The sequence below is a fragment of the Lepidothrix coronata genome, unplaced genomic scaffold (assembly GCF_001604755.1).
Source record: "Lepidothrix coronata isolate B3197 unplaced genomic scaffold, Lepidothrix_coronata-1.0 Scaffold159, whole genome shotgun sequence".
Taxonomy (NCBI): domain Eukaryota; kingdom Metazoa; phylum Chordata; class Aves; order Passeriformes; family Pipridae; genus Lepidothrix; species Lepidothrix coronata.
In genome coordinates, this window is record NW_016690339.1 from 131,173 (window position 1) to 152,873 (window position 21,701).

A 21,701-nucleotide genomic window follows, 5' to 3' on the forward strand; every position below is an offset into this window, starting at 1 on the left:
GAGCAAAAAGCTAGAGCGAAGAGACTTACTGGAATTAGTTCTTGCAATCTTTGACATTTGGTGTGGAGACTTAAGAGGAAGTAAAGGAAAGAATTTGAAAAGGAACCTTTCTTAGTCAGACTTACAGACATGGAAAGTCAATTTTTATGGCAGCAATTTAGACCCTGTGATGGGAAAGGGAAGAAGTGTGTAGAAACCTAGTTTGTTGTAGTAAAAATATAAAGTAGTGAGAGTCTAGATGAATGGTTTTGCAATGAAAATGGAGAATAATGCAAATTTTATGATGTATTTCCAGTAGAAAAATCTGTCATGATTTTCTGATCACAGTGTTAAAGAAAATGATGAATTAAAAAGAATAATAATGGACCAGAAAAATAGAGAACACTGTTCTGGTGTGACAAAATGGAAGAATAATATGAATTCTATCAAGAAGGAGGTATAAGTTGTAGGACATACAGTAGGGAAAATATGGGAAGTGAGAATGAAGCTAAGAGGTCAGGCATAAGTATTTGGATTGTATTTTAGAGGACCAGTATGTGGTGATTGCAGTAGAGCAGTGAAATGACTTGTGCCTTGAGTGAAAGGATAGGAGAACATTCCTTACTTGTATTAACAGTTGAGGTTAGGGGGTAGGTCTAGAAGAGTGTGCAGTCTAAAGTGCCTAGACTTTGGTCTGCATCCTCCAAAAGGGAAGTTGGCTCTGTAGCCGTAAAGTATAGGTGTTTTTACTTAGCGACTCTATTAGAGTCTATTATAGCGACTCTATTAGATTAGAAAGATGATTTATAATACTGGAGGACACTATACTCGGTTTAATCTAGGTCATACTTAAAATTGTCCAAGACTTTAGCATTAGCTAACAGTCACAGAGTACACCAAATCTGCAGTAGGCTATTATTCCTGTTTCCAGTTCATGCCAAAATAGTTATGCCTGCATTGCTTTTGTTTACAGTTGTTAAAATAAAGGAATGAACTTATACATTCACTTGCCTATCACACGCTAAGGTCATCGTGATTATTTTGGAAAAACCAGAAAACTGAATGGGAAACAGACTTCAGGATGTTAAGAGAGTTTGGAAGAAAAGTTTTATTAGGTTCGCATTGCTTTGATGGAATGAGAAGAGAATTGCTATGGAAGTATCATGTGTTTGAAAGTTTGGGTTTGCCTTTGTCTTATTTTTGATGACGGAAACATCTCCAATCACAGAGCTGTTTCAGTCTGCATCTTTCTCTTTCCCTTTTCCCAGTTTGTTTGATTTGGGAATCAATAAACCTTTGGTTTCAAGTTTTGGACAGGGTATCAGTAACCTACAGAGTTCTGAGTTTTCATTTTCTACTTTATACCTGCATACCAAAAAACCCACAAAATATAAAAGCAGATACTTGCTGACATCTGCATCGAAAGAACAACTAGAGGCAGGGATCATGAAATGAAGGAGACCTTCAAAAGGAAGTACAACCGCTTGCCTCAAGAAGCTTGTGTGTGAAAGATGCATCAGACTTGTAGACCTACCAGTAGAACTGGAAGTGAGCCAGAATTCTGGTTCCGTTTCTGACAGCTTTATCTTGGAGAAAAACAGTATCACTTGAAATATTTCTATGTTTAACAGTCGCAAAGATTAAAAAAACCCTAGATTTTCTTAATTCAGTGTGGTTGAGTATCTTAATGGTGAGATAAGCATGTAGTCTCATTAGGTATTCAAGATAACCTCAGTTGGTTAAAACTTGGTGCTAATAACACTGAGGTCATTGGTTCAATCCCCTGTATGGGTCATTCACTTAAGAGTTGGACTCAATGATCCTTGTGAGTCCCTTCCAACTCCGAATAACCTGTGATATCAGGGGCTTTTTGATAAGAATAGTGTTCAGCTTGAAACCATAATTTCAGTATTTAAATGATGTAATTGTTAATTACAGTCGGGCTAATTTTAGTAGTCAAGTGAGTAGAAATTGAAGAAAAAAAGAACCTTTTTGCTCTTTATTCTTGTAGTAGTTACTGAGACTCTTCTGGTATGTGCTCCTTGAAATTGTCCAGTCTTAGGCTAAAAGCCACAAAGCATATATATTCCAACACTTTCAATTACAGTCTTGATCTTTCACCTTTAGTACCTTTTTTTTTAATCTTTTTGCTTAAATTTGCTTCTGCTCAGTGTGTTGACATCATTGTTTCTTACAGGAGTTTGGAGTTTGGGAGGGCAGGAGTGGGAGTACAGGAAACAATAGATGATATGCCAGGAGGCATGTGATGTCAGTGAGTGAGTGGAGGGAAGAATAGATGAAACAATCACAAAAATTTAAAGGGAGGCTGTGAGCTGTAGTGGCACATAATGGAGACCACTGGGAACATTCTTGGATGTGGACAGTCAGGTCTGCTTTGCTTGTGCTCTGATAAGGCTGCCTCCAAAGTAGCTCTATTCTGGAAGTCATGCAAACGCAAAATGGTCAAACTAAACATCTGTGAACCCCAGTGTCTTGGATTCAGCACTGCTCAGAAAGATACATCTAACCCTAGCAGAGTGCTTTTTTTCTCTTTACCTAGCCTCTTAGTCTCCAGCAAGAGACTCTACTGTGATTTCGTTTGTTTGAGATTCGGATTCAGTATATCTTGCCTCTCAAAACTTAGTTGAGGGACAGGAGGTACTGTATTAGTCCAGAATCACATAGATGTTAAAACACTTGTTTTACATCTTAGAGTTTTGAAGAACAGTCTGCACAAACACAGTTCTCCAAAATTGTCTTTCTAGACAACTTGTTTATTCCAGATTGCTCCACCTCGATGCTTCTACACATTTTCCCTGTCAGGATGATACTACTAAGATTTTCAAACCACAGCAGATCAGGATCTATCTGGAAGAAAGACTTATGCTGAGGTGGAAGTGCAAGAGTATTATTTTTATTCTGAGATTTCAAATAGAAACAAAAGATAGGACGTGAGGTCCTACTCTGTTCATGAGTTGCATTTTCCATGTTACAGGATCAGAGTTATAAAGCTTACACAGTATTTCTCTGAGGTAGAAAACATTACATACTGGCAACCTTTATCAAGAGATAGTCATACTTTCTCAGATCTTAAAAAAACTGGGGTTTTTTTTCAGCACTTAAGAACTTTTATGTCTAAAAGGTGCTAACTAGATCCTCAACAAAATGGTTACAGAAGTTTATGTTCTGCTTTGTATTTCCCCAGAGGCAAAGAAAGTACAGTCAATATGTCAGATATGTTGTAGCTGTTGTTTACATAGAGTGAATCTTGAGATCGTGATTGATAGGGCTCTTTTATATGTTTTGGCCTAGTGGTGTGGTAAAGTTATGAATACTGAGAGGCAAAGCTAAGGTTTTTCATACCCGTAATGAAAAACTGATATTCTGTCTGAGGCTGGTATTCGCACAGGCTTAGGTAAAAGTAATTAAATCAGGCTGTATGCACTCACAGGTCATTGGCTTGTGGGTTTTTTTTGCTCCAAGTCAGGGTATAGGCACTCAAATAGCAAAAGGCATGTTCAAATTCATGCAGATATTTTTGGTGGGTTTATCTGCATTGCTTGATGCTCCTGCTGCTTTAGCTGTAACAGGAGAAGTTGAAAGGAAGCTGCAGCATGTTGCTGTTCCTTGCACATGAAGAAATAGTTATCAAATTGCTACAGGTCTGCTTCTGGGGGAATTTGATGTGCTGCTTCTCTTGTTGCAGAGGATCTCTGTTTCTCTGATTTCCCTTTAATGTCTGTGAAATGAAGCCAATGGGCTGTGTGCAGCTCCTTTTGTCTGAGCACAGCAATAACAACATTTCTCTGGAAAGGTTTCGTTTTGGGGTTTCTTCCCCCCAACCTCCTCTCAGTGAACAAACTTATGTCATTGTGCTGACATACTATTTCTTTCTATCTTGACAATTAGATAGGTTTGTGTTTTCAAACATCTTCTTGACTAACTGTAATGGTGATTTGGCAGTTATGAGGAAGATGATATGTCGTTTTTATTCGATTTGCTTAAGTGATGATTATAAAGAAAAATTAAATTAAAATTGAAGTTTTCCATTTTAACTAAAGTTGGGCCTTAAAGTAGAACTACTTGGATGTCTTCAGTGCTGAATAACCTCCTTCCATGTGTGAATGATCACACTTAAATATTTTTGAAGAGAAGCTGGACGAGGCTATTGGAGCAATAGGGAGTGAACCATTGAGCTATTTTGGAATTGAGTAACTTCTACAAATATGAGTAAGCAGGAAGGTGCAGTGAGGGCTGGTTTGTTTTTGTTTTAAGATGGACTAGGACTTCGATGTGTAGTGCAGTTTCAGTGAACAAAAGAAGTTGCTTTTCTTTCCACAGTATGGCCTTACCATCTCCGATAAAGAAAAATGTTCCCTGAAACAAAGGATTGTTTTTCGTGTAACCTGGTCTGTGTCAGGTAATTTGCCAGTTATTGTAAGTGCTAATCTGAAGTTTGTGTATGAGTTTTATTCGGTTCCATTAGGTCCAACTAAACTTTGTAATACAGGAGCTATTATCCTGCCAGTTGTGAGGAATTTCTGTTTTATGGAGCAGTGCTGACACAAAGACAGCACTGTGCAAGCCGTCTTATAACTGAACACTTTCACACTGCAATTTAGGAGGCGTGCAGTTCAGGAAATTGCTGGCTTCTGCTGGAGCACACTTTTACTGCAAGGAAAATTTTATTCGTCACTCAAGTAATTGGCAGTTTTAATACCTTGATAGTAATTACCTTATAAACAAACTAATGCATAAAGGCAAGGCTCTGTGACCTGTTATCTAACTCACAGTCTTATTTGGCCAGTGGAACTGACACATGGTGGTGGTGTTTGTTGTTTTTTATTAAAGTAATTTGTTTCCATTTGTTATAAATACTTTCAGCTAAGAGTTAAAAAAATGCAGTGTACCTCTGCAGACAGCCTGAGGAATGAAACATGATACAAGCTCAGCATTGGAGGGGCTGCAAGATCACTTACCCGTTCCCACATGTGGTCAGAGGGCCCATTAATCTAACTTCTGGTTCAGTTTCTGAGTTAAGAATTTTTTGTCTTGAGCAGTAGTCCCCCCACACCCTTTGAATATGTGAGGGTTGTCCATGCTATCCTAATGTGTGGCTTACTATTTGATCCAGAGCAAGTATTTCTAACAAAGGCAAACATCTCCCAGAATCAACATTCTTGTTGATAGTTTTACTGAAAGTGCTTTTGCATACAATCTCTAGAAGCTGGGGAAGCTCCGAAATTTCGATAGTTCATCATACAAGGTACAGGATATACCACAGCTAAACTGACTTGAACTTCCCAGTGTAACAAGGGTCATTTCAGGTAACGTTTGTTTAATTGGTCGTGGTCTGCCTTCACCTATGTACTGTTAGCTCCCCCAAAATAACCCTGTTAACGTTGCTGATATGCATGTATGATTCTGTACCTGCAGCTGAGATGGAAAAACTGATAGATTGCTGGGTATGAACCGGAAGTATGATCACTGGAAAAAGTACATGCCAGTGGAAGTGAAAGAAGGGGTGTTCCTTATAGCAGACTAGGATACCCATATCTTTAAACAGTTGCAGCCTTCTTGTTGTTGAATTGGATGTGATGCTTAGCGGAAGTTTGACCAGACATGAAGTCCGTAACCCCTGTAATGAGCTCTAATAAGTAGAAATCTTGTTCTTTGCCAATTCGCTAGAAAAATCTATAGGATGAAATACTAGATCTAATTACACAATTACAGAATGTTTTTCAGAAGGGGTGCACTGTCATCCATCTTTTCTGTTCTAGCTCTGCTTTTTTTCTGAAAATTCAGCCTTGACTTTCATGCCAAGGGAGTTTTCAAGAAACCCGAAGCACTATGTCTAGCTCCTATTAATTCGCTTAAAATAGAAAACAACTCTAATTTCATTACAGTACTGTGACGTACTGTTCCATGCAAATACCAGGTATTTCTACTGTTCAGAAACAGATGATTATAGGATTTTGCATCTTGTTTTAAAAGCAATGAATTGTAGTCATTGGATTATATTGCATTTTTTTTGTCGTTTACTGGGATTATATTTTAAGAAATATTAATGAACACTTAGAGTATTCCAATTTGTGATTTTAGATGGCTAAAAATTAGTGTTATGTATAGAGAACATAGTTTATTAGCTTTATATAACGAGAAATTATTTTCAAGTAGGGGAATTAAGAACTAGCTCTTGTCAGGGTTGTGTAGTTAACATGTGTTTTCTCTGGAAATGACAGTCTTTTACGTACTGCCCTTAAATTTCAGGACCAGTAACAAGATTGCTAATGTTTTGTCTGAACATCTGAAGCCATTTCAGAGACTAGAAACTTTGGACTTGAGCAACAACAACATATCAGAACTAAAAACGTCATCATTTCCATCATTACAGCTCAAGTATCTGTAAGTGAAACTTAGTATTATTTCATTTTTCTTTCAGGTTACTTTCAAAAAACTTGTTTGAAAACTTAGATTGGCAGCTGTTTGTTAAGGTACTCAAATCTTTTAATTAGACAGACATTAAATATTGCTATTTTCACCTGTTCAGCTTAATAGCAGCTGCTATCTTGAATATGTGAGTTGTTACAGTAAGATGTTTTTGTTCATAAAAAAAGCAAAGGCCATTATCCTGAGATGAAACAAATAGATGTATCTTGAGAGAAATAGTTATGTAACAAAATGAATTTAAGTTCCCCATGGCTAGGCTAGTTTGAAGTTACATGAAGTTTGATAGACTTTGTGAATCTTTCTTAGGAATAATGCAATGCCGGAGCTATACTGAATGAGAATAAAGTAATGGTATTGCAACATATTATCTTCCTCTATTATCACACTCCTGCAGACTAGAGCAGGGGTGGTGGTGAAATAGTATTTGACTATAGAATAAGCTGTCGAGCTCTAATTAATATGATAAACAAAATTCCATTTATAAATGAGTAAGCACTGCAAGAGCTTTGTGTCTCACTACTTGGTATTAAGAATTTAATAAATAACTGTAATAATTAAATAACTTCTAGGCATTATTTCAACAGATATCTTAACAATAATCGAATAACCTCCATGGAGCCTGGTACCTTTGATAACTTGTCTACCACACTTCAAGTATTGAAACTGAACAGGAACAAAATTTCAGCAATCCCTCAGAAGATGTTTAAACTCTCCCATCTGCAGCACCTGTAAGTGCAAACTGCAATTGACTAATTGTTTTCAGGTTTTCCAAAGCACTGGCAGTGCTTGAACTTTAGCCTTTAATTTAACCAGAGGCAGAGTGAGACAGATACAAAAAATATATTACTACAACCCTTTGTAACTGCAGCACTGTAGTGAACAAAACTAGTCTTATATGTTGGTGAGATGTGAGTAGTCTTTGTGTTTAAAATTGTTTGCCTATTAAAAGAAAAAAAACCCAAAAGGCTGGAGAAGGGGTAATAGCGATATTCCTGTAAAAAAGCATGGGGAAAATAGTAAGTGAAGTAAACTTTTATAGTTCACTGCAGCAGTCATTTACTTCTGTTCTTTCATGGTGAAATGAAGGAAATTCACTTGCTTTCAGAAGGTATGACTATAAGCAATATGCTTGAGTAAATAGACCTTCAGCTTCATTGATACAACGCTGTCTATAAATGTTTTATCAAATAAATAATGAAGTTATTTAATAAAGTTACTTAATATGAAAGAGACTGGGGAATTTTTTTAAATAAAAACTTACAAAGTGTCCAGGAAATGGACAAGAGGATGGGCTACACTTCACAAATACTGGATAATTAATTCCCATGTCAGATAGTCAAGAGTTAAAAATTATAAATTCTCTTAGGTTAACCTTGAAAGTGCAAGGTCATAAGAACACTGCAAAGGCTGTGTAGTGGCAGAAGGGTGAGTGCCAAGTCCGTTTGAGAAAGAGGGAAGGTGTTTTTGTGTAACTAGTTGTGGAGAAGGAGGAAGAAATGTATAATGAGTGCTTGGCTCCGGATTAAGAAAGAGAGGGGTCACCGGTGACATTAATTTTTGCCTAGTTATCACAACTAAATTGTTAAGTTTTTCTTTCTGACGGATTATTGGTTGCAATTACAAGCTAACCTTAACAGCTCTGCTGCGGGATAAACACCAGGAACTTGCTTTCACTTTTAAATTTGTGACATTCTAGGTCTACAGGGATTCTTGAAGTCTGAAAATCAAGGAACTACCAAGTACTTGTCCTCAGTATCAAAAAGGCAGAACAGTATTAGCATGGTTAAACATAATGGATTACAATAAAATTTTTGATCTTTATTACTTCTTGTCTGTGTTTTATGTGCAAGAAAAGCTTTTAAATAAGGTTGTTTTCCAGAGAGGGAAGAAAGGTTCTTGGCTTGCAGGTAAAATTACTGTGCTGTAACTGTAAATTTTATTGATGCAGGGAGCTGAATCGCAACAAAATTAAAAAAATAGATGGGCTTACTTTCCAAGGACTTCCAGCTTTGAAATCATTAAAGCTGCAGAGAAATGGAGTTACGAGGCTCATGGATGGTGCTTTCTGGGGATTGACGAACATGGAAGTCTTGTAAGTATCAAACTTCTGCTGGGAGGTTCTGCTGATAACATATTAAGTAGAATTACACAAAATTAATAGAATTTCCTGGTAAAATTTAGAGATTTCTTTGAATTAAATTGTTGTGGTGTGGTTTGAAAAATAGCAAGCAGTCAGTAGTCAGTGTGTAGGGCAGCACATTCTGAATGCATGTATACAATTTTAGATGTAAATAGAGGCTGCAACTATCTAGCCAGTGTCGTGAAGTCAGATGTGGACCTGTGGCAAAGCATGCCCGCTGCTGAGTTTCTGAACCTTATGTCTTTTGTCTGTTTGTGTGTGTTTGTAGGCAGCTGGACCATAACAACTTAACAGAGGTAACCAAAGGCTGGCTTTATGGCTTGCTGATGCTGCAGCAACTCCATCTCAGTCAAAATGCCATCAGCAGGATCAGTCCTGATGCCTGGGAATTTTGCCAAAAACTCAGTGAGCTGTGAGTAGCTTTATTCTATTCCAGTTTTGAAAGCCGGGTACATGTCAAAGCATGAGCTTCTTACTACTGATCTGTGAATTTTTCATAACAGAGTTTCCAAGGTGACAACAACTTTTCTGTATGAGAGAGTTATATTTTGTTGAAAGAAGTTGTAGTCATCTGTGACTGCTTTATTTCACTGTGGGAGTTGTACGAAAGCTGTAACAGTCACTTTCAAATGAAAGAAATTCATTCTGCAGTAATTTGTGAATTGTTTGAGACAATGCACAAGTGGTGTGGTCAAAAATGGTGTAGTAGTTTTGTGATAACTGTAAGGGGAAAAGATGTGCTCCTCCCAAAAATTCACCTGGGTTGATCTGAGTTAAATAAGCACTGCAGTTGAACATTAAAATGCTTTTTTTCCCCCTTAAATTTCCAGAGATTTGACATTCAATCAATTAGCAAGGTTAGATGATTCAAGCTTCATTGGTTTAAGCGTGCTGGTTGGACTGTACATTGGAAACAACAAAGTAAATTACATTGCTGATTGTGCCTTCAGGGGACTTTCCAGTCTACAGATTTTGTAAGTTGACAAACTCAATTTGTAAGGTTAAAAACCTTAAGAAAAACCCTCAGCATTTATAGTTAGTTCTTTTCCCTGTGAAATATACAAGAACCTTTTGTTACCTTCCCCTTATCAGCGTATGGTTCTCTTACAGTAGGATTTATTTTCAGTTGGGAAAGGGAGGAGTTCGTCTTTTGTGGCTGTGCACAATGGATTGTGGTAATTATTGTATGAATTGTCAGTAGCATTATTATGGGAAAGACCTGTCTCCATTTGAAGGCAGTGAGCAGCACTGCTACCCACAGCTCTAGGGATCTGAATCATAGTTTTGTCTTAAATAAATCAACATTTTCCCTCATAGTACAAATAAGAAGACAAAAGCTGTGTATTACTATGGATGCTGATGCTTATCTTGACTGGACAATTGCTCTAAGCATTTGAGCATGTTTTGAAATAGCATTTCTTAAAGGAAGGGGGAGAACAAAGTAAACTAATCTAAATATATTCTACTTTGTTAAAATTGTCCCATTGCGTACAATTGACCCATCTGTTGGCCAGATGAGCAAAATGATTGCCTTTCCCTCTAGGTTTTTAAAAGGATGCTAACACTTTACTTCCAGGGGTTTGCTCACATACTGATACTTTGGGGGTCTAGCACAGATGCATTTTGAAGGGATGTATGCTATGTTTTTTTAAGAATACAGGGAGTTGTAGATCATAAAGAGAGGAAGTCAGAGAATTTTGAGTTGTCTAGGAATTGTTAGGCTTTTCCTCCCAGATTTTTTTTTTCTCCTCTAGTCCTACCCTGTTGATTCTTTGCTGACACACCACTCTGTACACAAATCTCCAATCTCTTTATCCTTCATAGATAACTGAATGTTGTGGATGTTTTGGGATGTAGAAATGATTCTCTGGGTATTCTCTGGGTGTTAATACTATGAACTTAAAAAGACATGAATGTGTTTTGGGCATGATCCCTTCCCTTCCTGTGATGTTCCTTCTCTTATAATAGTCCGGTATCTGAATAGCCTTGGAGGGGAATGTGGGTTTGTTTGCTAATGATTCTGAAAACTTTTGAGTTTGTGATCTTTTTAACTATCAGTCGGAAAAGTACTAAGAATCAGTCTCTCAGTAAAAATTGAAATAGTTAGTCAGGAAAAGTTTCTCTTAAAAAACACAAAAAATGACTAAACAAAAAAACAACCTACCAGAAAGCTATTTTAGAATTTTTTTTTTTAATAAAATGTGCTGTCAAAGAATTATGTACCTTGTTCTTTTTAATAGCTTTTGTGGTTTGATTTCCCCATCCCTCTTAAACAGGGATCTGAAAAACAATGAAATATCCTGGACTATTGAAGATATGAATGGTGCTTTCTCTGGCCTAGATAAACTTAGGAAGCTGTGAGTATTGCTACGATATTTGTATATCATCATTCCTTAAAAAAATTAGCTTAGCTTGTGTGTGTTTCAGGGTACAAGCCCAACACTTAATGATGTTATGTTTTCCATAGCTGAGATGATTTTTTTTTCTCCCTTACCATTTTATTCTATATAAGATGTTCCTTTTCTATAAACGAAACTTCCGATTTTCCAAGTCAAACTAATCTGAGATATTTTAATTATTATTACTACTGGAAATATTTATCAAAGAATGAGACTTTCCCATAATACAAAATAATAAATATATCCTATGACAAAGGCATAGTGACAGAGATAGTATTTGATAAAGTAATGCAGCATCCAATGGAAGTGGCTTCATTTCATTGAGATTTTCAGATGCAGATCTATGAAATAAAAAGATGTTTATATGTATATATTTAGAATAATGCATGTCACTTAACTGTACACCTTAAATGTCTTCTAAAATTATGGTAAAATATAGATATTTATTCAAGGTAAATAAATTAATATCTTTTAGATTTGAGAGATTTTGCTGCATTGGAGATGGCTTAATAGTGAATATTAGTCACGGTGTGGAAACAAATGCCAAACCCACAATTATTCAGCTCAAAAATAATCTTGCTTTAATTTCATCTTCTTTGCATTATGTGCTTAAATTTTTTAGGATGCTCCAAGGAAACAGGATTAGATCCATTACAAAGAAAGCATTTTCTGGTTTGGATGCACTTGAACACTTGTAAGTAGTAGAAATTGACATTTAACCCAAAATTGGAAAAAAATAATTTTGATACTAATTGAAATAAAAATGGGACTAACAAGCTTTACTTGTGACTTTGGATGAAATACAATTACCATGGTTGCTACTGTGATCTTTAGAAGGTTCTTCAGTTTTGGAGTTATGCTGAGTATTTTGGAATTAATGCAAAAAGCATTAAGTGTGCTATAAAACTCCTTAACTGTGTCTCATTCACTTTAAAGCTTGAGGATCCTTTGTACATCACTAGAATAGCAATCTATTCCTTGAGTCTTAAATATATTCAGTTTAATAAATTACTACTTTCCTCTAATGTTATTTTTCTTTTGTTTTCCTAGAGATCTAAGTAACAATGCAATTATGTCAGTTCAAGGAAATGCATTTTCACAAATGAAGAAACTCAAAGAATTGTAAGTTTCTATCAAAAGGCATCACCTCTATTAAATATATATATATATAAATATATAAATAAAAGCCTTGTAAGATGTCACTTAATGCACTGATAAAGTTGTGCTGTAATCTACCTGAAGTCACATAAAAAGTTTGTCAGTGTTTTGGGTTCTTTTATTTTTTATATGATGGGTGTATTTAAGTGAGAGAGTGTGGGATAAGAGGCATTTGTTTTCTGCTACATTTGGTGTCTATAAAAAGTCCTTATTTTAAATTGACTGATCTCTGATGGGTTTTAAATAAGGAAGACTTTTATGTAATATGCTATAAGATCAGCAGTGCTATCATTGAGCTAAAGCTTACTGGACCAGTGAAATACAGTGCTGCAATTCTTTTGTAAAGACCTGGTTGTCAGTGCTTGTAATTGGGTCCTTCTGTCCTATAGTAGCAAAGGGACAGATCTTCAGAGAAGTTGTGAAGTGGTCACTGGGAAAAATGTATTCTTCTAGTGAGGATTTTCTTTTTGTCCTCTTACCATTTTTTTCTATTGATCGATATGGAACAACATTGTCACTGCTCCCTGTGTTTTAAGTGCAGCTAATTCTTCCTCTTGCATGTATATCTTGTGTCTCCTCTATTATTATCAGCATTCTCTAGTCAAACCTGTTGCCCTGATCTGCTGTGTAGATAATCTGTCAGCAAACTAAAGAATAACAAAAAGATGCTGCTCTCATGAGTAGAAACTGCTTGAAGCTCATCTGGAGCTTTTCATTTGTGTTCTCCAGACTCCTATCGAGTATCATTGGGAGCTGGCTCTCTGTTCATCTTACAGAATTACTCCATGTTGACTGCCATAGAGAAAGTAGCAAGGAACCTTGCATATTTCATAGACTCAGAGAACAGCCCAGGTTGGAAGATACCTAAAAGGGTCATCTGGTCCTACCTTTCCTTGAAAAGGGCAGCTAGATGAGGTTATCTAGATCCATGTCCAGTTGTGTCTTGAAAGCCTCCAGTCCTGGGCACTCCACCATGTCACATGTTGTTCCAGTGTATGATTGTTCACACTGTAAAATATTTTTTTTCTTGTATCTAGACAATATTTGGTTCATTTGAAATTCAGTTGAATGTTACCCATATTGTGCTGTAGCTGCTCTAGAAAACAGAAGCCATGGTTCTACCCGTAGCCAGGGTTTTTCTGCCTTTCCTCTTCCTTGAGTTGGACCTGGTTGTATTGCTTGATTAGTTTGCTGAACTCGCTCAACCAGCTTCAAGGCAGTTGCTAGTTTGGCACAGGAGAACTGGGAGCACAGTGCTGACAGTTAGGAATTGATACAGATGATTTGAAGAGTGGTCAAATGTGATGGAAAGACAGGCTAACACTGCTCCAGGAGGTGTAAGATGCTGTAAGGTACTAGACTGTAAACAACTTCAATGAAATAACTATTGAAGAGTTGTTGGTGTTGTTTTTCCTGTACTTTTCTTGAAACACCTGGTAGACATTATGTCTGAGGAAGATACAGACAGATGGTAGAAAGTAGTTTCCCACAAGTGAGATTATTTAGTATAACTTCATATCTGATAGTTTTATTCTGAGGCCCTGGAGGAAAATAACATGACAGATACCTACCTACTTCATCAGGATAGCAAAAAAATTGTGGTTTGTCTGCTCATAAAAATAACAAGAATGATTCTAAAACTTAAGTGAAAGATGACTTGTTTCATCTCAATGTAAACTGGTGAGCTGGCATCCCTAGGTTTTTATGCAGTGCTAATGTGAAAAAGAGCACAGAGACACCCTTCCTTTTCTTCAAGAAAAAAAAAATCAAGAATTACTATTCTTCATTTATCTTTAAAGCTGTATATCTCCCTGGATCCATAAATTATTTTTGCTTTTCTTTCAAGAACAGGTGAGATTTGAAGAGAGGTATTTTACTACTGAATGTGGTTTTTTAATATGTTTTTTTAAGGGTGATTTTGAGTTTTCAGCCAAAAACGAGAACTCTTCCTGCTTGAACTCCTGATTCTAGATGCTTACCAGAATATTTCTTTGCTTTTTTATTTTTTCACTGTGTGAGTGTAGATATTCCCACAGGTTAGGTAAGTTCTGCACAAGTTATTTCAACAAGTTACTATTCTTTGTCTCCCCACTCCCCTTTTTAAATATCTTCGCCAAGATAAATTCTGACTGAAAGGGAAATGAGAGAATGAAGCTGTCTCAGATGTTGGCTTCCAGAGTGCCTGCCTTCTGCACTGTTCTCCTGCATGCCCATTCCATGTGTCATACTGCTGACTGTACTTTTGTACCTGATACAGCACAAATATGCCTGTTTGCCTGTACTCATATTTGTAGCAGAAGCTGGGAGTTCAGGATAACGTGTCTGTTTTGTAGAATGTAGGAGTCATGACAATAGTGTCACTACACCTGAGCTGAACAATATTGCTGTCTTTTCTCTTGTGATACATGTGTTTAGCCTCAAAATTTATTTTGTTACTAATGTGTGCTCATATAGATGTGTAATACAAATAGAAAAAACAAACAAACCGGCTTTGAGTGTAACTGCTTTCTCTCAGGCACTTCAACACATCAAGTCTCTTGTGTGACTGCCAGTTAAAATGGCTACCACAGTGGATGTCAGAGAACAGCTTCCAGAGCTTTGTAAATGCCAGTTGTGCCCATCCTCAGCTGCTAAAAGGGAGAAGTATTTTTGCTGTCAGCCTGGATGGGTTTGTCTGTGGTAAGTATAGCCTCTATTTCTCATTCCATAGAAACATTTTGCTGTGTGCTTAGTTTTTGTTGTAGTTTCTTCGATATGTTTTGATTTCTATAATAAAATGGAGAGGATTTGATATTTATTAACATTTTTTTCTGTTCCCAAACTGTGATGTAGATGCTCAAAACTTGTAGCTTTGTACAAGTTGGGGAGTGACAGTCTTTTGGCTTTTATTTTATGTACAGCTTGCTTACATAGTACGTAGCATAATGTACAAGGGAAAGCTCAATAGTTTGTGGTGGTATATGTGTATGCCTCCATTTACACTGTTGATATTTTGTATTTCAGTTTACCATATAGTAAATACTAGTAAAATATTTTTACTTGAGAATTTGAGGTGATAGTATCTGCCTTAAAAATGAAAGTTTTCTATGTGTGTTTAGTAGCATTCATTATTCACCTGTATGTTGTGTTCTCTACTTAAAGCAAAGTGAAGCTAAGCATTCAGAGTAAAGATGTGTGTTTAGGTACTCTGATACATAAAGTGGGAACTGCAAAAATATTAGGAAATTAAAAACTAACTGGATTTCATGTATTTTTGTTGAATACATTTTTTTTTTACTAAAAAGGATTCAAACTTTGTATTCTTCGTAGACAAAACAGTAACTATCTTCTCAATAATTTTCCTCTCATAACAAATATAACTACTTAATTTTTACTGTTGCTGCTCATATCCTTTTTTCAGTGGGAAAGCAGGTACGGAGTATAAAATAGTATACAAAAATGTTGTTTTCTCTCTTTCTATTAGCAGTCAGATATTTAATAAATAATGAGTAGGTGCTGGCTACTGCTGAAAAGGAGAAGTTGACAGTGCAGAAAATTACAGATTACTTGGTGGTTAAAGGAGTATATATGAAGTATACATCCTTATTTATGAGAAACTCATTCTGTAAAAAAATTAAATTGGGAATTTAAATATATAACTTTCATTTGTTAAACCAGGGGCTTTAACAAATTGTGACCTTTCTTTTAGCTGGTGAATGCCATTTTTAATTAACTCATTTCAAACACTTTAAGATGTATTAGCAAAAGGGAATGTACTAATAGTTGTTATATTTAATACTTAACGTAATTGTCATGCAGAAGTAACTAAAATCTCTTAATACAATCAAATAAGTGATTCACTTAAATCTTTAAAGTGTGCCATCACTAGACATTCGGGTGTACACACCTTGCCTTACGAGTTTACAATGACTGCTTTTGCTTTTATAGAATTTTTAAGAGAAGTGTATTGACTCCTGTGTGAAATTAAAATGTGGGTATAAATGTGTGTCTCTGTGATACATTCATCCAAATACACATTCAAATAGTTCTTTTCTGACAAAACACAGTACCTGTATTATCCTGGTGTGTTCTTCTATATTCTGTACTGTATGCTTATTTGAGTGACCTTTTTATCCCCCCCTTCCTGTCAAATAATTAAGATTGAAATATATTCTCCTGTCCTCTCACAAGGCTAATTTAAGTATTTACAGTGCTTTACTTAAGTTATCTCTGTGCAAAGTCAGTGAAAGTATCAACTTAATTTTCAAATTGTATAGTTTGTCATGGAGGACTTAAGGCATGGGTATGAGGCATGAAAAACAAATGGCCTTGGAGATTCTTAAGGTCCTTGCTTAGAGTCCCAGATTCGCGTTGCCCTGTCACTGGAGCACAGCTTCAAACCCGTGTGTCTTTTGCAGGCAGCTCAAGGCTAGGCTATCTGCACATCTTATTTTCTTTTTTAACACACAGCGTGAAAGTTCTTTTAAGAAATAACACTTTGACCTTGATATGTGATTCCCAGACAAATGAGATGTAAGGAGACAAGGGGCTAGATAAAAATGGACTCTTGTGCAGGGAGGAGTATTTGGGGCACAGGCCTTTTCCTGCAGTTCCTGTGAAGTTTTTCAGGAGATTGGAGACATCTTGAAAATGGGGAATATGCTAAGGCTTTTGCTTTTGGGAGACCAGGCATCTAATTGCCCACTCCTTTTATACAGGCAGTGTACATACAATTGAATAAATAATTCAGAAGGCAATAAATTCTGTAAACTCACAGCATGTCACTTTGAAGGTAACTTTTCAATGGTAAAGAGACCTCCAGAAATTAATGTCTTGAAGTTCTTGTGTGCTGTCCTGCTTAAGGGATCTTTATCCTTTTTGGACCAAACAGCCACAGATCACTGAAATACTGGCTTTTGTACACAATTTTTTGTTTATGGGTTTGGGTAAAACCCTTGACTATAACTTACAGTTTCTGACGGCAGAAGAACTGTGCTTTCAATAAAGAAAAACCCACAGCAGCCTCAGGTGTTGTAAATATGAAGGGTAGGCTTCTTGACTGATGTTCGGAATAGTTCTTATGGATGTCAGGGGCTAGTTCTTCCATCTTTAGGGCTGCTATTAAACAAACTATACACGTAGTCTGATTTTAAATGTGCTTTTTTTTCAACAAGAGATGACTTGGAACAATAAACTCATAAAATATGGCATCTTTAATGTGCTAAGGCTAGTGAAGTTTAAAACTAAAGCATTGTGTATCCATTTTATAAACAGTTATCTGACTCCTCTCTCAAACCTATAAAACAAGGCTTACAAACTCTTTCTGAAAAGAGTCCTCAGGCCTCACCTTTGTTTTTTTTTTTTCTCTTGCCCTGTGTTACTTTTTCTCCCTTCTGTGCAGATGATTTTCCTAAACCACAGATCACCGTACAGCCAGAAACCCAGTCAGCAATCAAAGGCTCCAATTTGAGTTTTGTGTGTTCGGCAGCCAGCAGCAGTGATTCCCCAATGACTTTTGCATGGAAAAAAGACAATGAATTACTGCAAGATGCTGAAATGGAGAATTATGCACACCTCCGGGCACAGGGCGGTGAAGTGATGGAGTACACTACCATTCTTCGACTGCGCAATGTTGAGTTCAGTAATGAAGGGAAATACCAGTGTGTTATTTCAAATCACTTTGGTTCATCTTACTCTGTGAAAGCCAAACTTACAGTAAACAGTAAGTATGTTACTTTTTGCTTGTGGCCTTAAAAGTAGAATGATTTTAATCAAGATATGTAAACACAGTTTTTCCATTCTCATCATCTGTATCTTTTAAGAGATCCCTTAATATGCTGAGATTATTTCTTAAAATACATCTAAGATCAGACCATTCAGCTTTACATCTGGTCCCATTGTGTTGAAGCATAGTATAGGAAAAAACAAGTAACAAGATTCATAGTAAATCTTATAGATAGACAAAATCTATCTTACAAGATGGAAAAAACATTAATCCTGTCTTCACAGGAGGTAAGTGTATGCTTTGTTTCAAGGTACTGTGGAAAGGTCATGTAGGAGGCTGTTTGCAGAAATGAGATTTGGATCTAGGGCGTCTCACATACTTCACAGTTCCCTCCATTTCTCTCTGCTGGATACTGATAAATTTAGGTTGTGTGCTTCTCTGGCATTTTTAGGCCAACAAAGGGTGTTAAGAAAATGTTGTGCAAAAAAGAAAACGTATGTTTCGTGTATTCATTTTGGTATCACTAACTTTTCTTTAGTGCTGCCTTCATTTACAAAGATCCCCATGGACTTAACCATTCGAGCTGGAGCAATGGCACGTTTGGAATGTGCTGCAGTTGGGCATCCTGTCCCACAGATTGCTTGGCAGAAAGATGGTGGAACAGATTTTCCTGCAGCGCGCAAGAGGCGCATGCATGTCATGCCTGAAGACGATGTATTCTTTATTGTTGATGTAAAGATTGAGGACACAGGTGTTTATAGCTGTACAGCTCAAAACACTGCTGGAAGCATTTCAGCTAATGCAACATTAACAGTACTGGGTAAGATATTGGCAATCCTTAATAGCGTAATCACTATTGTGATGCAAAATAATAAAAGTTGGTTATGTTTCTCAGTGTCTTCACAGCTCATATGCCGGGGGGGGAGTAGGGCAAAGGGGCTTCTATTTGCATTCAGAGACAGTAGATTTTGTTTAACTTTTGATTTTGTTACATTTTGTTAACCATTTTTATTCTAGTTCTCTGCAGCCTTAAGCATGTATGATTTGGCCTTTTTACCTTCTGTGGTAACCAAGCATTTAGGTCTGATCAGTTGGCAAGTAAATTGTAGGCTCTAAAGTCAGAGTCCTTGAGTTTTTTCTGAGAATCAGAGTAAGCTTCATTAGGCCTTACTGATGTATTTAATTTAGCTTTTTCTCTTGAGCTCTGAAGGAAAGGGACATGTTCTCATTTTTGCAAGGTCATTTGGGATATAAGGTTTGTGCTTTCTTTTCAGAAACACCATCATTTTTGCGGCCTTTGATGGATCGAACTGTAACAAAAGGGGAAACTGCAGTCTTGCAGTGTATTGCTGGTGGTAGTCCTCCACCCCGACTGAACTGGACTAAGGATGACAGCCCTCTCGTGGTAACAGAAAGACATTTCTTTGCTGCAGGCAATCAGTTACTAATTATTGTGGATACAGATGTAGAAGATGCTGGAAAATACACCTGTGAAATGTCTAATACGCTTGGGACAGAACGCGGCAACATCCGTCTTAATGTAATTCCTACTCCCACTTGTGATTCTCCTCAAAATGTTGCCCCATCACTTGATGATGATGGATGGGCCACAGTTGGCATTGTGATCATAGCTGTGGTTTGCTGTGTGGTGGGCACTTCCTTGGTGTGGGTAATCATCATCTACCACACAAGAAGGAGGAATGAAGATTGCAGCATCACAAATACAGGTGTGTAAACTGAAGGTTTGCCTTGGAAAGGAAAAAAAATGTTTGTGGTTGCTTTGCAAAGACTTTATTGTAGGAACATTTGAGTGCTTTGACTCAGAAGAGTGAATTAGTTGTTACTTTCAGTGCTTTGCTGACAAATTTATAAGTACTTCTACAAACTGAAGTATGCTGATGGCTTTTGTATGTGTTTTGCATCCCCACAGATGAAACAAATTTGCCTGCTGACATTCCCAGTTACCTGTCATCCCAGGGGACACTAGCTGAAAGGCAGGATGGATATGGCTCATCTGAAAATGGCAGTCATCATCAGTTCCTCACTTCTTCTGTGGGAGGGTATTTCTTGCAGCAGAGAGACAGTAATGGTAGGTATAAAATGCTAAGCAGATTTTCTATGTTGCTTGAGTAGCTGTAGTTTTGCTATTGTCTTTCTGACTAGTAGAAATAACACTAAAGAAGCATCTTTACTGAAGTTTGAGGATGTGAAATTTATTGCTTAATATTGCTTCAAAAAGATAATAACAGGAACTCGGATCTTTTCATCCAAATAACGTTATGGCTTTTATTAAATTATGAAGTTTTTCTCTAATCTCAAGGGTAAATTTAAACTGATGATCACATTTCCAAAAGAAGTGTCCAAAGCAACAGCTTGTCTTCAGCTCTTACAGGTTGAAAAGGATCCTTTAATGGAATGTGGGCATACGTATAATACCAGTGTAACTTTAGTTAAACTCTTTAAACTTGCCAGTTAGAAAAGTCATTAGGGTCAGAGTCAAGAGATTTAAAGTGACTGCAAGTTACCTTATGCTGCAGTACTTGGTATTTATACATCTGGCACCTGAAAATCTAGTGTAACATACCTGCATTAGGGAGGAAAAGGCACTTTGCTGGGAAGAGGTAGGGATTGAGATACAATCAGGAGTTGGAACAGGTGGCAATGAAGTGGTGGTGAGGCAGTGCTACAATTGTAGGGTAGTGAGAGGAGCAGCCTCTTTGTGGGTCAAGAACCACAGACCATGTCCACACCTTCAGGAACATTTTAACTGAAAATCTCTATAGCTGTTCAAGCAGCCAGTGACTCCTTCAGATTCTTCCACCCAGGACTTTTGTGTTGACAGTCTGGGCTCCAAAAGGTATCAGTGAGACAGAGCATAACCTGGCTTCCAGTGCTTTAGAAGTCATCCCTGGCTTTGATCCCTGTGATGGGTTTTGTTTTGTTATTTAGGGGTTGTATCATGAAGCAAAGTGTGACACATTCTCTGTTAAGCTAATTAATTGAACACTTGCTGGAATTAGAATTCTCATCAAAAGGTTAGGTTGAACCTAATCAAGCTCTAAAATACACTATGAAATGCAGTTGAACACATGGGGTTCTTAAGAAACTGTAAGCCGAAGATTCAGAAAAGATTTTATACTGACATGTCAATTTTATTTTTAAGGCATGTGCCATCTAGATAACAGCAGTGAAACAGACTTGGAGGGTGTTGCAGATCCATTCCTATGCCACTATCTGGGGACTTCAGGGACTTTGTATTTAAAAGGAAACACATATAGTTCTGATGCATTTGAAGCATACAATGCAAGTAAGTTGGCAGGGGGGAAGTTTTAGTCCTAATTCAATCTTGTGTTATGATGAATCTGTATGAAAACAATTTTTCATTTTCTTTAGGTTGCAGCCCTGACCAAAGAACAGCATGCTTGGATCCTTATGAGTCTGGATATTTAAGGAAAAAGGAATGCTATCAATACTTGCCTCCACTGGATGATCCCTTTGACCAGTGTGTTGGCATTATCGGGATGCAGGCTGCAAGTAGCAGATTGATTAATTCTATTTATACTCAAAATGAAGGAACTGGATTAAAAAGCAAAAGTCTGAACTTGGACACATTTGATTTAAACAGAAGTTTGGAACCCTCATCTGTTACGAGTAACAGCACTTTCATGGGTATGTTCTAGCTGTTGTTTTTTATTCGAGCTTGCTGTCTTGCTTCCTCCTTACAACACTAAGCAAAACTGATTTCTCAGCTTTTTCTTTCCCAAATGTTTTAAGCTGAGGAACAGAGGAGTGGTTATAGTAAAACTGTGTGATGAGAATATTTTGGTTACTGGGATGTCTTAATAGCTCACACTTACATGAAAGTCTCATC

The 21,701-nt window shown here is 36.9% G+C and overlaps 1 protein-coding gene across 4 annotated transcripts in view; it reads left to right on the forward strand.

Annotated features, from left to right (window-relative positions):
• LRIG3 (leucine rich repeats and immunoglobulin like domains 3) overlaps positions 1-21,701 on the forward strand; it is a 42,245-nt gene that overhangs the window by 13,824 nt on the left and 6,720 nt on the right. For 2 of the 4 annotated variants that reach the window (XM_017829194.1, XM_017829190.1), the window contains 15 exons: positions 6,250-6,384; positions 6,999-7,157; positions 8,378-8,521; positions 8,838-8,981; positions 9,400-9,543; positions 10,846-10,926; positions 11,591-11,662; positions 12,019-12,090; positions 14,642-14,805; positions 17,507-17,827; positions 18,369-18,650; positions 19,105-19,557; positions 19,761-19,919; positions 20,994-21,137; positions 21,224-21,499. In XM_017829194.1, the coding sequence (XP_017684683.1) occupies positions 6,250-6,384; positions 6,999-7,157; positions 8,378-8,521; positions 8,838-8,981; positions 9,400-9,543; positions 10,846-10,926; positions 11,591-11,662; positions 12,019-12,090; positions 14,642-14,805; positions 17,507-17,827; positions 18,369-18,650; positions 19,105-19,557; positions 19,761-19,919; positions 20,994-21,137; positions 21,224-21,499 (2,750 nt within the window). Of the gene's footprint in view, positions 1-4,320; positions 4,400-6,249; positions 6,385-6,998; positions 7,158-8,377; positions 8,522-8,837; positions 8,982-9,399; positions 9,544-10,845; positions 10,927-11,590; positions 11,663-12,018; positions 12,091-14,641; positions 14,806-17,506; positions 17,828-18,368; positions 18,651-19,104; positions 19,558-19,760; positions 19,920-20,993; positions 21,138-21,223; positions 21,500-21,701 lie in introns of those variants that run through there. The other 2 variants (XM_017829193.1, XM_017829191.1) reach the window with 2 other exon arrangements.